The sequence below is a fragment of the Salvelinus alpinus genome, chromosome 29, assembly GCF_045679555.1.
Source record: "Salvelinus alpinus chromosome 29, SLU_Salpinus.1, whole genome shotgun sequence".
Taxonomy (NCBI): domain Eukaryota; kingdom Metazoa; phylum Chordata; class Actinopteri; order Salmoniformes; family Salmonidae; genus Salvelinus; species Salvelinus alpinus.
The window spans coordinates 2,390,979-2,406,354 of record NC_092114.1 but is presented as its reverse complement, the minus strand read 5'-3'; the positions used below and the strand labels follow the sequence as shown (position 1 = coordinate 2,406,354).

The 15,376-nt window shown below is 49.5% G+C and overlaps 1 protein-coding gene across 3 annotated transcripts in view; it reads right to left on the bottom strand.

Moving 5' to 3' along the window:
- The window catches only part of fam91a1 (family with sequence similarity 91 member A1), a 144,878-nt gene that overhangs the window by 69,714 nt on the left and 59,788 nt on the right, over positions 1-15,376 (bottom strand). For 2 of the 3 annotated variants that reach the window (XM_071375273.1, XM_071375274.1), the window contains 5 exons: positions 9,646-9,752; positions 9,379-9,417; positions 6,592-6,704; positions 6,238-6,341; positions 5,919-6,037 (listed from right to left, as the gene is read on the bottom strand). In XM_071375273.1, coding sequence (XP_071231374.1) covers positions 5,919-6,037; positions 6,238-6,341; positions 6,592-6,704; positions 9,379-9,417; positions 9,646-9,752 — 482 coding nt within the window. Of the gene's footprint in view, positions 1-5,918; positions 6,038-6,237; positions 6,342-6,591; positions 6,705-9,378; positions 9,418-9,645; positions 9,753-9,967; positions 10,775-15,376 lie in introns of those variants that run through there. The other variant, XM_071375275.1, reaches the window with a different exon arrangement.

The following is a 15,376-nucleotide window of genomic DNA, read 5'->3' as shown; positions in this document are numbered from 1 at the left end:
TGTGGTGTCAGGAAAATAACCTCACACTCAACGTCAACAAAACAAAGGAGATGATTGTGGACTTCAGGAAACAGCAGAGGGAGCACCCCCCTATCCACATCGACGGGTCAGTAGTGGAGAAGGTGGAAAGTTTTAAGTTCCTCGGTGTACACATCACGGACAAACTGAATTGGTCCACCCACACAGACAGCGTTGTGAAGAAGGCGCAGCAGCGCCTCTTCAACCTCAGGAGGCTGAAGAAATTCGGCTTGTCACCAAAAGCACTCACAAACTTCTACAGATGCACAATCGAGAGCATCCTGTCGGGCTGTATCACCGCCTGGTACGGCAACTGCTCCGCCCACAACCGTAAGGCTCTCCAGAGGGTAGTGAGGTCTGCAGAACGCATCACCAGGGGCAAACTACCTGCCCTCCAGGACACCTACACCACCCGATGTCACAGGAAGGCCATAAAGATCATCAAGGACAACAACCACCCAAGCCACTGCCTATTCACCCCGCTATCATCCAGAAGGCGAGGTCAGTACAGGTGCATCAAAGCAGGGACCGAGAGACTGAAAAACAGCTTCTATCTCAAGGCCATCAGACTGTTAAACAGCCACCACTAACATTTAGCGGCCGCTGCCAACATACTGACTCAACTCCAGCCACTTTAAAAATGGGAATTGATGGAAATTATGTAAAAATGTACCACTAGCCACTTTAAACAATGCCACTTAATACAATGTTTACATACCCTACATTACCCATCTCATATGTATATACTGTACTCTATATCATCTACTGCATCTTGCCATCTTTATGTAATACATGTACCACTAGCCACTTTAAACTATGCCACTTTATGTTTACATACCCTACAGTACTCATCTCATATGTATATACCGTACTCTATACCATCTACTGCATCTGCCATGCCGTTCTGTACCATCACTCATTCATATATCTTTATGTACATATTCTTCATCCCTTTACACTTGTGTGTGTGTGTAAGGTAGTAGTTGTGGAATTGTTAGGTTAGATTACTGTTGGTTATTACTGCATTGTCGGAACTAGAAGCACAAGCATTTCGCTACACTCGCATTAACATCTGCTAACCATGTGTATGTGACTAATACAATTTGATTTGATTTGACCTCCGTTCCACCGCTCTTCTGAAGTCAATTTAATTCTCCGGTTGGAACGTTACTCAAGATGTATGTTAACAACATTCTAAAGATTGATTCAGTACATCATTTGACATGTTTCTACTGACTGTTACGGAACTTTTGGACATTTCGTCACGTTATAGTGAAGGCGCTTTGTCACTTTGGAATTGTTTACCGCTAACGCGCTAACCAAAGTAGCTAATTAGACATAAATAACGGACATTATCGAACAAATCAAGCATTTATTGTGGACCTGGGATTCCTAGGACTGCATTCTGATGAAGTTCATCAAAGGTAAGGAAACATTTATCATGTATTTTCTGGTTTCGTACCGGAGAGAGGTTCCCCATCATGAGGAAGGCGGTGAGGGTTAGGGGTCAGGGGTTAGGGTACGTACCGGAGAGAGGTTCCCCATCATGAGGAAGGTGGTGAGGGTTAGGGGTCAGAGGTCAGGGGTTAGGGTACGTACCGGAGAGAGATTCCCCATCATGAGGAGGGCAGTGAGGGTTAGGGGTCAGAGGTCAGGGGTTAGGGTACGTACCGGAGAGAGGTTCCCCATCATGAGGAAGGCGGTGAGGGTTAGGGGTCAGGGGTCAGAGGTTAGGGTACGTACCGGAGAGAGGTTCCCCATCATGAGGAAGGTGGTGAGGGTTAGGGGTCAGAGGTCAGGGGTTAGGGTACGTACCGGAGAGAGATTCCCCATCATGAGGAGGGCAGTGAGGGTTAGGGGTCAGAGGTCAGGGGTTAGGGTACGTACCGGAGAGAGATTCCCCATCATGAGGAGGGCAGTGAGGGTTAGGGGTCAGAGGTCAGGGGTTAGGGTACGTACCGGAGAGAGATTCCCCATCATGAGGAGGGCAGTGAGGGTTAGGGGTCAGAGGTCAGGGGTTAGGGTACGTACCGGAGAGAGGTTCCCCATCATTAGGAAGGCGGTGAGGGTTAGGGGTCAGGGGTCAGAGGTTAGGGTACGTACCGGAGAGAGGTTCCCCATCATGAGGAAGGCGGTGAGGGTTAGGGGTCAGGGGTCAGAGGTTAGGGTACGTACCGGAGAGAGGTTCCCCATCATGAGGAAGGCGGTGAGGGTTAGGGGTCAGGGGTCAGAGGTTAGGGTACGTACCGGAGAGAGGTTCCCCATCATGAGGAAGGTGGTGAGGGTTAGGGGTCAGAGGTTAGGGTACGTACCGGAGAGAGGTTCCCCATCATGAGGAAGGCGGTGAGGGTTAGGGGTCAGGGGTCAGAGGTTAGGGTACGTACCGGAGAGAGGTTCCCCATCATGAGGAAGGTGGTGAGGGTTAGGGGTCAGAGGTTAGGGTACGTACCGGAGAGAGGTTCCCCATCATGAGGAAGGTGGTGAGGGTTAGGGGTCAGAGGTTAGGGTACGTACCGGAGAGAGGTTCCCCATCATTAGGAAGGCGGTGAGGGTTAGGGGTCAGGGGTCAGGGGTTAGGGTACGTACCGGAGAGAGGTTCCCCATCATTAGGAAGGCGGTGAGGGTTAGGGGTCAGAGGTCAGGGGTTAGGGTACGTACCAGAGAGAGGTTCCCCATCATTAGGAAGGCGGTGAGGGTTAGGGGTCAGAGGTCAGGGGTTAGGGTACGTACCGGAGAGAGATTCCCCATCATGAGGAAGGCGGTGAGGGTTAGGGGTCAGGGGTCAGAGGTTAGGGTACGTACCGGAGAGAGGTTCCCCATCATGAGGAAGGCGGTGAGGGTTAGGGGTCAGGGGTTAGGGTACGTACCGGAGAGAGGTTCCCCATCATGAGGAAGGCAGTGAGGGTTAGGGGTCAGAGGTTAGGGTACGTACCGGAGAGAGGTTCCCCATCATTAGGAAGGCGGTGAGGGTTAGGGGTCAGAGGTTAGGGTACGTACCGGAGAGAGGTTCCCCATCATTAGGAAGGCGGTGAGGGTTAGGGGTCAGGGGTCAGAGGTTAGGGTACGTACCGGAGAGAGGTTCCCCATCATGAGGAAGGCGGTGAGGGTTAGGGGTCAGGGGTTAGGGTACGTACCGGAGAGAGATTCCCCATCATTAGGAAGGCGGTGAGGGTTAGGGGTCAGAGGTCAGGGGTTAGGGTACGTACCGGAGAGAGGTTCCCCATCATTAGGAAGGCGGTGAGGGTTAGGGGTCAGAGGTTAGGGTACGTACCGGAGAGAGGTTCCCCATCATTAGGAAGGCGGTGAGGGTTAGGGGTCAGGGGTCAGATGTTAGGGTACGTACCGGAGAGAGATTCCCCATCATTAGGAAGGCGGTGAGGGTTAGGGGTCAGAGGTCAGAGGTTAGGGTACGTACCGGAGAGAGATTCCCCATCATTAGGAAGGCGGTGAGGGTTAGGGGTCAGAGGTCAGGGGTTAGGGTACGTACCGGAGAGAGGTTCCCCATCATGAGGAAGGCGGTGAGGGTTAGGGGTCAGGGGTCAGAGGTTAGGGTACGTACCGGAGAGAGGTTCCCCATCATGAGGAAGGCGGTGAGGGTTAGGGGTCAGGGGTCAGAGGTTAGGGTACGTACCGGAGAGAGGTTCCCCATCATTAGGAAGGCGGTGAGGGTTAGGGGTCAGGGGTCAGAGGTTAGGGTACGTACCGGAGAGAGATTCCCCATCATGAGGAGGGCAGTGAGGGTTAGGGGTCAGAGGTTAGGGTACGTACCGGAGAGAGGTTCCCCATCATGAGGAAGGCAGTGAGGGTTAGGGGTCAGAGGTTAGGGTACGTACCGGAGAGAGGTTCCCCATCATGAGGAAGGCAGTGAGGGTTAGGGGTCAGAGGTTAGGGTACGTACCGGAGAGAGGTTCCCCATCATGAGGAAGGTGGTGAGGGTCAGGGGTCAGAGGTTAGGGTACGTACCGGAGAGAGGTTCCCCATCATTAGGAAGGCGGTGAGGGTTAGGGGTCAGGGGTCAGAGGTTAGGGTACGTACCGGAGAGAGGTTCCCCATCATGAGGAAGGCGGTGAGGGTTAGGGGTCAGGGGTCAGAGGTTAGGGTACGTACCGGAGAGAGGTTCCCCATCATGAGGAAGGTGGTGAGGGTTAGGGGTCAGAGGTCAGGGGTTAGGGTACGTACCGGAGAGAGGTTCCCCATCATGAGGAAGGTGGTGAGGGTTAGGGGTCAGAGGTCAGGGGTTAGGGTACGTACCGGAGAGAGGTTCCCCATCATGAGGAAGGCGGTGAGGGTTAGGGGTCAGGGGTCAGAGGTTAGGGTACGTACCGGAGAGAGGTTCCCCATCATTAGGAAGGCGGTGAGGGTTAGGGGTCAGGGGTCAGAGGTTAGGGTACGTACCGGAGAGAGGTTCCCCATCATTAGGAAGGCGGTGAGGGTTAGGGGTCAGAGGTCAGGGGTTAGGGTACGTACCGGAGAGAGGTTCCCCATCATTAGGAAGGCGGTGAGGGTTAGGGGTCAGAGGTCAGGGGTTAGGGTACGTACCGGAGAGAGGTTCCCCATCATTAGGAAGGCGGTGAGGGTTAGGGGTCAGAGGTCAGGGGTTAGGGTACGTACCGGAGAGAGGTTCCCCATCATTAGGAAGGCGGTGAGGGTTAGGGGTCAGGGGTCAGAGGTTAGGGTACGTACCGGAGAGAGGTTCCCCATCATTAGGAAGGCGGTGAGGGTTAGGGGTCAGAGGTCAGGGGTTAGGGTACGTACCGGAGAGAGATTCCCCATCATGAGGAGGGCAGTGAGGGTTAGGGGTCAGAGGTCAGGGGTTAGGGTACGTACCGGAGAGAGATTCCCCATCATGAGGAGGGCAGTGAGGGTTAGGGGTCAGAGGTCAGGGGTTAGGGTACGTACCGGAGAGAGGTTCCCCATCATTAGGAAGGCGGTGAGGGTTAGGGGTCAGGGGTCAGAGGTTAGGGTACGTACCGGAGAGAGGTTCCCCATCATGAGGAAGGCGGTGAGGGTTAGGGGTCAGAGGTCAGGGGTTAGGGTACGTACCGGAGAGAGATTCCCCATCATGAGGAGGGCAGTGAGGGTTAGGGGTCAGAGGTCAGGGGTTAGGGTACGTACCGGAGAGAGGTTCCCCATCATTAGGAAGGCGGTGAGGGTTAGGGGTCAGGGGTCAGAGGTTAGGGTACGTACCGGAGAGAGGTTCCCCATCATTAGGAAGGCGGTGAGGGTTAGGGGTCAGGGGTCAGAGGTTAGGGTACGTACCGGAGAGAGGTTCCCCATCATGAGGAAGGCGGTGAGGGTTGAGGGTCAGGGGTCAGAGGTTAGGGTACGTACCGGAGAGAGGTTCCCCATCATTAGGAAGGCGGTGAGGGTTAGGGGTCAGAGGTCAGGGGTTAGGGTACGTACCGGAGAGAGGTTCCCCATCATTAGGAAGGCGGTGAGGGTTAGGGGTCAGGGGTCAGAGGTTAGGGTACGTACCGGAGAGAGGTTCCCCATCATGAGGAAGGCGGTGAGGGTTAGGGGTCAGAGGTCAGGGGTTAGGGTACGTACCGGAGAGAGGTTCCCCATCATTAGGAAGGCGGTGAGGGTTAGGGGTCAGAGGTCAGGGGTTAGGGTACGTACCGGAGAGAGGTTCCCCATCATTAGGAAGGCGGTGAGGGTTAGGGGTCAGAGGTCAGGGGTTAGGGTACGTACCGGAGAGAGGTTCCCCATCATTAGGAAGGCGGTGAGGGTTAGGGGTCAGGGGTCAGAGGTTAGGGTACGTACCGGAGAGAGGTTCCCCATCATTAGGAAGGCGGTGAGGGTTAGGGGTCAGGGGTCAGAGGTTAGGGTACGTACCGGAGAGAGGTTCCCCATCATGAGGAAGGCAGTGAGGGTCAGGGGTCAGAGGTTAGGGTACGTACCGGAGAGAGGTTCCCCATCATTAGGAAGGCGGTGAGGGTGGAGTCAAACAGGAAGGCGATCCTCTTGGTGGGCGGGGCAGCAGGACCAGGGTTACTCAGGCTGCTCACACTGGTGTTGTCTAACACACAGGGAGAGAAGAACTCATAATCCCATGATGCTGTGGATTGGATTGTTTTGAGACGGCACAAACAGACCTGGGATCAGGCTAGAGCTGCCCTACTCAGGGGTTACTTTGGGCAGCCTGAGCCAGAACCCAGGTCTGCTTGTGGTGTGTTCTGGGGGGGGGGGGGGGGGGGGGGTAACAGTGGAGATTCTCACCTTGGTCTTCCAGGCTGGTGGTGTCTGTAGCAGAGGATCCAGCCTCCATCACAGGACTCCCCTGTTCCCACGACAGCAGCATCTGTTTGGGGTCCACAGTGCTCCTGGGACACGGGGTGGGGAACATACAAGACACTGGGTCTGTGTGTGTTAGGGGCTTGTGTCTAATAGTGTGGATGTGATTTACATCTGCTATTGTATTCAGAGTATAGACATCCCCTTGGGGGTTGGTGCTGTGTTACATGTCCCAAGAGTCTTTAAAAGAGGCTCCGAGAGGGAGCCCTATAGTGTATGTTTGTGGATTTGGCTGCCACAACAGGCTTTCATAGGCTTGAAGTGGTATTGAAGACCTACTTCAGTCTGTTGACAGAGGGAGCAGTCTTCCACGAGGGGTGGAGCTGCTCTGAGCTGAACGAGCTTCCTTTCTTCAGGGCAAAACCCAGGCGACAGTACATAGACACAGCATTCTGAGAGAGGGAGGGAGGGGGGAGAGAGGGGGGAGGGGGGGAGGGAGGGAGAGGGGAGAGAGAGGGAGGGGAGGGGGAGAGAGGGAGGGAGGGGGGAGAGAAGAGGAGAGGGGAGGGGAGAGAGAGAGAGAAGAGGAGGGGGGAGGGGAGAGAGAGAGAGAAGAGGAGGGGGGAGGGGAGAGAGAGAGAGAGAGAGGAGGGGGGAGGGGAGAGAGAGAGGAGGACTATTAAAATAACAGTGTACAGCCAGAAGCAGCCTGTTCCTAATCAATGGTATGCCATGAGGGTCAAACAGAATGGTGTCAGCCAAGTTATTGTCCGTGAGTTGCTGCTTTGTCCTGCTCCCTCCGCTGACCTCTCATTGTGCACCGAAGACAACCGGTCAGTCAGACTACCTTCTCACCAATTATACTAATCATTATCAAGCCCTGCAGGAATTTATTCTGAAACACCCTGCATCATTATGATTACACAGAACAGAACAGAATACGTTGTGGAGAAAGTTTCCTGCTCTTATTAACAACTTACAGTTAAATTGCCAAAGGAAATTCTCTCAGACACCAAAAATCTCAATGTTTTAATGTATTCTACAGTCAAGAAATGTTTGCCGGTAGGTTAGAACAGAAAACATCTTGTACCACATCCTTCAATGTTAAAATGACAAGTGGGGAATATGAAATGGGGGAAATGTTTGAAAGTTTCACCCAGGAGACCATTCGATTGAAGGAGGTTTGCTCTAGGAGAAAGAGAGAGAGAATGAAAGAGAGATTGAGGGAGAACTGCTCTGGGTTAAAGAGAGAGAGATTGAGGGAGAACTACTCTGGGTTAAAGAGAGAGAGATTGAGGGAGAACTACTCTGGGTTAAAGAGAGAGAGAGATTGAGACAGATTGAGAAAGAGAGAATGAGGGAGAACTGCTCTGGGTTAAAGAGAGAGAGAGATTGAGGGAGAACTGCTCTGGGTTAAAGAGAGAGAACAAGAGAAAAAGAGCAGCCCTAGGATATTAGGAAGGAACATTTGTAGAATTTTGGGAAAATATTAAACCCTAGGGTGTGTGTGTGTGTCGTGTGTGTGTGTCGTGTGTGTGTGTCGTGTGTGTGTGTCGTGTGTGTGTGTCGGGTGTGTGTGTGTGTGTCGTGCACAACAATAACCAAAATGTCAGCAATGATGTGTCAAAATAAAACATTGAAAGTTAAAACATTAAACTTTCAAATCTGCTGATATTCTTATATATATATATATATATTACATATATTATGACTACAAATTACTATAATAATCTTCGATATAGAACAGGGACATTATCCTTTCAACAGAAAACATAATGACTTATGATGAACTCAGTCTTCAATGGGGTTGTTACCAAAGCAACATCTCTACCTATTTCTTAGTTCATCTTGAGTAAACTAAATGTCTGTCCTGAAGAATATGTTGTGTGTCCCTTTCCTGATAGGACATTTTAGGATGCCATCTGGGATGTAGGGGTGGCTGATTTCCCCTTCAGTGTGAGCACAGCTCTGTTCCCATCTAGCAGTGTCCAGCAGCACCAGGTGCACCCATTCAATGGACCATCCATTAATAAACCCATCATAACTACAGCAAGGTGCTGACAGGACCATCCATTAATAAACCCATCAGAACTACAGCAAGGTGCTGACAGGACCATCCATTAATAAACCCATCATAACTACAGCAAGGTGCTGACAGGACCATCCATTAATAAACCCATCATAACTACAGCAAGGTGCTGACAGGACCATCCATTAATAAACCCATCAGAACTACAGTAAGGTGCTGACAGGACCATCCATTAATAAACCCATCAGAACTACAGCAAGGTGCTGACAGGACCATCCATTAATAAACCCATCATAACTACAGCAAGGTGCTGACAGGACCATCCATTAATAAACCCATCATAACTACAGCAAGGTGCTGACAGGACCATCCATTAATAAACCCATCATAACTACAGCAAGGTGCTGACAGGACCATCCATTAATAAACCCATCAGAACTACAGCAAGGTGCTGACAGGACCATCCATTAATAAACCCATCAGAACTACAGCAAGGTGCTGACAGGACCATCCACTAATAAACCCATCATAACTACAGCAAGGTGCTGACAGGACCATCCATTAATAAACCCATCATAACTACAGCAAGGTGCTGACAGGACCATCCATTAATAAACCCATCAGAACTACAGCAAGGTGCTGACAGGACCATCCATTAATAAACCCATCAGAACTACAGCAAGGTGCTGACAGGACCATCCACTAATAAACCCATCATAACTACAGCAAGGTGCTGACAGGACCATCCATTAATAAACCCATCATAACTACAGCAAGGTGCTGACAGGACCATCCATTAATAAACCCATCAGAACTACAGCAAGGTGCTGACAGGACCATCCATTAATAAACCCATCAGAACTACAGCAAGGTGCTGACAGGACCATCCACTAATAAACCCATCAGAACTACAGCAAGGTGCTGACAGGACCATCCATTAATAAACCCATCATAACTACAGCAAGGTGCTGACAGGACCATCCAGTAACCAAGGACAATATAACATTCAGATGGGCCCCAATAATATCCAGACTTCTATAAGTAACCAAGGACAATAGAACATTGTATGTGATATATTTATATATATAAGTACATACCTTCACCAGGCCCAAGTCAATCTCCAGAACATTAGCCAGCTGGAACAGAACCACCAGAGGAAGAGGATCAAGACTAAATGGCACTGAAATCACTTTAATAAAGTCAATAAGAACCAAACACCAATAAACACGGTTCAATAGAGTATTATGGTTAGATTTGAATTAGCCTCGTTTGAGCATCCTGCAAACTCCTACTGTATGAAACAGAATGTGATCTCAACACCAGGATGGTCCAACGAGGCCAAGATTAAATATTATTTCACCTACCTCTGACACGTTAGTCTGCTCATCGATGGACACAAATATTTTGTACAAAAGGGTTTCAAAGTAGTCTCCCTGGACCCTGTTCATCACGAAGCCTTCCAGAGGGGGCACTGGGAGAAAATACATAATATGAATGAATAGATAATATACTGCATAATACAGTTGTAGTCGGAAGCTTACATACACCTTAGCCAAATACATTTAAACTCAGTTTTTCACAATTCCTGACATTTAATCCTAGTAAAAATTCCCTGTTTTAGGTCAGTTAGGATCACCACTTTATTTTAAGAATGTGAAATGTCAGAATAATGGTAGAGTGAATTACCTATTTCGGCTTTGATTTCTTTCATCACATTCCCGGTGGGTCAGAAGTTCTCATACACTCAATTAGTATTTGGTAACATTGCCTTTAAATTGTTTAACTTGGGTCAAACATTTCAGGTAGCCTTCCACAAGCTTCCCACAATAAGTTGGGTGAATTTTGGCCCATTCCTCCTGACAGAGCTGGTGTAACTGAGTCAGGTTTGTAGGCCTTCTTGCTCGCACATGCTTTTTCAGTTCTGCCCACAAATGTTCTATAGGATTGAGGTCAGGGCTTTGTGATGGCCACTCCAATACCTTGACTTTGTTGTCCTTAAGCCATTTTGCCACAACTTTGGAAGTATGCTTGTGGTCATTGTCCATTTGGAAGACCCATTTGCAACCAGGCTTTAACTTCCTGACTGATGTTTTGAGATGCTGCTTCAATATATCCACATTTTTTCCTGCCTCATGATGCCATCTATTTTGTGAAGTGCACCAGTCCCTCCTGCAGCAAAGCACCCCCACAACATGATGCTGCCACCCCCGTGCTTCACGGTTGGGATGGTGTTATTTGGCTTGCAAGCGTCCCCCATCTTCCTCCAAACATAACGATGGTCATTATGGTCAAACAGTTCTATTTTTGTTTCATCAGACCAGAAGACATTTCTTCAAAAAGTACGATCTTTGTCCCCATGTGCAGTTGCAAACCGTAGTCTGGCTTTTTTATGGCGGTTTTGAAGCAGTGGCTTCTTCCTTGCTGAGCGGCCTTTCAGGTTATGTCGATATAGGACTCGTTTTACTGTGGATATAGATACTTTTGTACCTGTTTCCTCCAGCATCTTCACAAGGTCCCTTGCTGTTGTTCCGGGATTGATTTGCACTTTTCGCACCAAAGTACGTTCATCTCTAGGAGACAGAACGCGTCTCCTTCCTAAGCGGTATGACGGCTGCGTGGTCCCATGGTATTTATTCTTGCGTACTATTGTTTGTACAGATGAACGTCGTACCTTCAGGCTTTTGGAAATTGATCCCAAGGATGAACCAGACTTGTGGTCTACACATTTTCTTCTGAGGTCTTGGCTGATTTCTTTTGATTTTCCCATGATGTCAAGCAAAGAGGCACTGAGTTTGAAAATAGGCCTTGAAATAAATCCACAGTTACAACTCCAATTGACTCAAATGATGTCAATTAGCCTACCAGAAGCTTCTAAATCCATGACATCATTTTCTGGAATTTTCCAAGCTGTTTAAAGGCACAGTCAACTTAGTGTATGTAAACTTCTGATCCTCTGGAATTGTGATACAGTGAATTATACGTGAAGTAATCTATCTGTAAACAATTGGTGGAAAAATGACTTGTGTCGTGCACAAAGTAGCTGTCCTAACCGACTTGCCAAAACTATAGTTTGTTAACGAGACATTTGTGGAGTGGTTGAAAAACGAGTTTTAATGACTCCAACCGAAGTGTATGTAAACTTCCGAATTGGTTAAACTGGTATCAATGTTGTGGGCCTCTTCACAGCCCTCAGCCAGTTATAGATGGTAATGTTGTGGGGCCTCTTCACAGCCCTCAGCCAGTTATAGATGGTAATGTTGTGGGGCCTCTTCACAGCCCTCAGCCAGTTATAGATGGTAATGTTGTGGGGCCTCTTCACAGCCCTCAGACAGTTATAGATGGTAATGTTGTTGGGCCTCTTCACAGCCCTCAGACAGTTATAGATGGTAATGTTGTGGGGCCTCTTCACAGCCCTCAGCCAGTTATAGATGGTAATGTTGTGGGCCCTCTTCACAGCCCTCAGACAGTAATAGATGGTAATGTTGTGGGCCCTCTTCACAGCCCTCAGACAGTAATAGATGGTAATGTTGTGGGCCTCTTCACAGCCCTCAGCCAGTTATATATGGTAATGTTGTGGGGCATCTTCACAGCCCTCAGCCAGTTATAGATGGTAATGTTGTGGGGCATCTTCACAGCCCTCAGCCAGTTATAGATGGTAATGTTGTGGGGCCTCAACCAGTTATAGATGGTAATGTTGTGGGGCCTCTTCACAGCCCTCAGACAGTTATAGATGGTAATGTTGTGGGCCTCTTCACAGCCCTCAGACAGTTATAGATGGTAATGTTGTGGGCATCTTCACAGCCCTCAGCCAGTTACAGATGGTAATGTTGTGGGCCTCTTCACAGCCCTCAGCCAGTTATAGATGGTAATGTTGTGGGGCCTCTTCACAGCCCTCAGACAGTTATAGATGGTAATGTTGTGGGCCTCTTCACAGCCCTCAGACAGTTATAGATGGTAATGTTGTGGGCATCTTCACAGCCCTCAGACAGTTATAGATGGTAATGTTGTGGGCATCTTCACAGCCCTCAGCCAGTTACAGATGGTAATGTTGTGGGCCTCTTCACAGCCCTCAGCCAGTTATAGATGGTAATGTTGTGGGGCCTCTTCACAGCCCTCAGACAGTTATAGATGGTAATGTTGTGGGCCTCTTCACAGCCCTCAGACAGTTATAGATGGTAATGTTGTGGGCATCTTCACAGCCCTCAGACAGTTATAGATGGTAATGTTGTGGGCATCTTCACAGCCCTCAGCCAGTTATAGATGGTAATGTTGTGGGGCATCTTCACAGCCCTCAGCCAGTTATAGATGGTAATGTTGTGGGCATCTTCACAGCCCTCAGCCAGTTATAGATGGTAATGTTGTGGGGCATCTTCACAGCCCTCAGCCAGTTATAGATGGTAATGTTGTGGGGCCTCAACCAGTTATAGATGGTAATGTTGTGGGGCCTCTTCACAGCCCTCAGACAGTTATAGATGGTAATGTTGTGGGCCTCTTCACAGCCCTCAGACAGTTATAGATGGTAATGTTGTGGGCATCTTCACAGCCCTCAGCCAGTTACAGATGGTAATGTTGTGGGCCTCTTCACAGCCCTCAGCCAGTTATAGATGGTAATGTTGTGGGGCCTCTTCACAGCCCTCAGACAGTTATAGATGGTAATGTTGTGGGCCTCTTCACAGCCCTCAGACAGTTATAGATGGTAATGTTGTGGGCATCTTCACAGCCCTCAGCCAGTTACAGATGGTAATGTTGTGGGCCTCTTCACAGCCCTCAGCCAGTTATAGATGGTAATGTTGTGGGGCCTCTTCACAGCCCTCAGACAGTTATAGATGGTAATGTTGTGGGCCTCTTCACAGCCCTCAGACAGTTATAGATGGTAATGTTGTGGGCATCTTCACAGCCCTCAGCCAGTTACAGATGGTAATGTTGTGGGCCTCTTCACAGCCCTCAGCCAGTTATAGATGGTAATGTTGTGGGGCCTCTTCACAGCCCTCAGACAGTTATAGATGGTAATGTTGTGGGCCTCTTCACAGCCCTCAGACAGTTATAGATGGTAATGTTGTGGGCATCTTCACAGCCCTCAGCCAGTTACAGATGGTAATGTTGTGGGCCTCTTCACAGCCCTCAGCCAGTTATAGATGGTAATGTTGTGGGGCCTCTTCACAGCCCTCAGACAGTTATAGATGGTAATGTTGTGGGCCTCTTCACAGCCCTCAGACAGTTATAGATGGTAATGTTGTGGGCATCTTCACAGCCCTCAGCCAGTTACAGATGGTAATGTTGTGGGCCTCTTCACAGCCCTCAGCCAGTTATAGATGGTAATGTTGTGGGGCCTCTTCACAGCCCTCAGCCAGTTATAGCTGGTAATGTTGTGGGGCCTCTTCACAGCCCTCAGCCAGTTATAGATGGTAATGTTGTGGGGCCTCTTCACATCCCTCAGACAGTTATAGATGGTAATGTTGTGGGGCCTCTTCACATCCCTCAGCCCGCAGCCAGTTATAGATGGTAATGTTGTGGGGCCTCTTCACAGCCCGCAGACAGTTATAGATGGTAATGGTGTGGGCCTCTTCACAGCCCTCAGCCAGTTATAGATGGTAATGTTGTGGGGCCTCAGCCAGTTATAGATGGTAATGTTGTGGGGCCTCTTCACAGCCCTCAGCCAGTTATAGATGGTAATGTTGTGGGGCCTCAGCCAGTTATAGATGGTAATGTTGTGGGGCCTCTTCACAGCCCTCAGCCAGTTATAGATGGTAATGGTGTGGGCCTCTTCACAGCCCTCAGCCAGTTATAGATGGTAATGTTGTGGGGCCTCAGCCAGTTATAGATGGTAATGTTGTGGGGCCTCTTCACAGCCCTCAGCCAGTTATATATGGTAATGTTGTGGACCCTCTTCACAGCCCTCAGCCAGTTATATATGGTAATGTTGTGGACCCTCTTCACAGCCCTCAGACAGTTATAGATGGTAATGTTGTGGGCCTCTTCACAGCCCTCCGCCAGTTATAGATGGTAATGTTGTGGGGCCTCTTCACAGCCCTCAGCCAGTTATAGATGGTAATGTTGTGGGCATCTTCACAGCCCTCAGCCAGTTATAGATGGTAATGTTGTGTGGCCTCTTCACATCCCTCAGCCAGTTATAGATGGTAATGTTGTGGGGCCTCTTCACAGCCCTCAGCCAGTTATAGATGGTAATGTTGTGGGCCTCTTCACAGCCCTCAGCCAGTTATAGATGGTAATGTTGTGGGCCTCTTCACAGCCCTCAGCCAGTTATAGATGGTAATGTTGTGGAGCCTCTTCACAGCCCTCAGCCAGTTATAGATGGTAATGTTGTGGGCCTCTTCACAGCGCTCAGACAGATATAGATGGTAATGTTGTGGGCCTCTTCACAGCCCTCAGCCCTCAGACAGAGATAGATGGTAATGTTGTGGGGCATCTTCACAGCCCTCAGTCAGTTATAGATGGTAATGTTGTGGGGCCGCTTCACAGCCCTCAGCCAGTTATAGATGGTAATGTTGTGGGGCCTCTGCACAGCCCTCAGACAGTTATAGATGGTAATGTTGTGGGCCCTCTTCACAGCCCTCAGCCAGATATAGATGGTAATGTTGTGGGCCTCTTCACAGCCCTCAGCCAGATATAGATGGTAATGTTGTGGGCATCTTCACAGCCCTCAGCCAGTTATAGATGGTAATGTTGTGGGCATCTTCACAGCCCTCAGCCAGTTATAGATGGTAATGTTTTGGGGCCTCTTCACATCCCTCAGACAGTTATAGATGGTAATGTTGTGGGGCCTCTTCACAGCCCTCAGACAGTTATAGATGGTAATGTTGTGGGGCCTCTTCACAGCCCTCAGACAGCTTTAGATGGTAATGTTGTGGGGCCTCTTCACAGCCCTCAGACAGTTATAGATGGTAATGTTGTGGGGCCTCTTCACAGCCCTCAGACAGTTATAGATGGTAATGTTGTGGGGCCTCTTCACAGCCCTCAGCCAGTTATAGATGGTATTTGTTGTGGAGCCTCTTCACAGCCCTCAGCCAGTTATAGATGGTAATGTTGTGGGCCTCTTCACATCCCTCAGCCAGTTATAGATGGTAATGTTGTGGA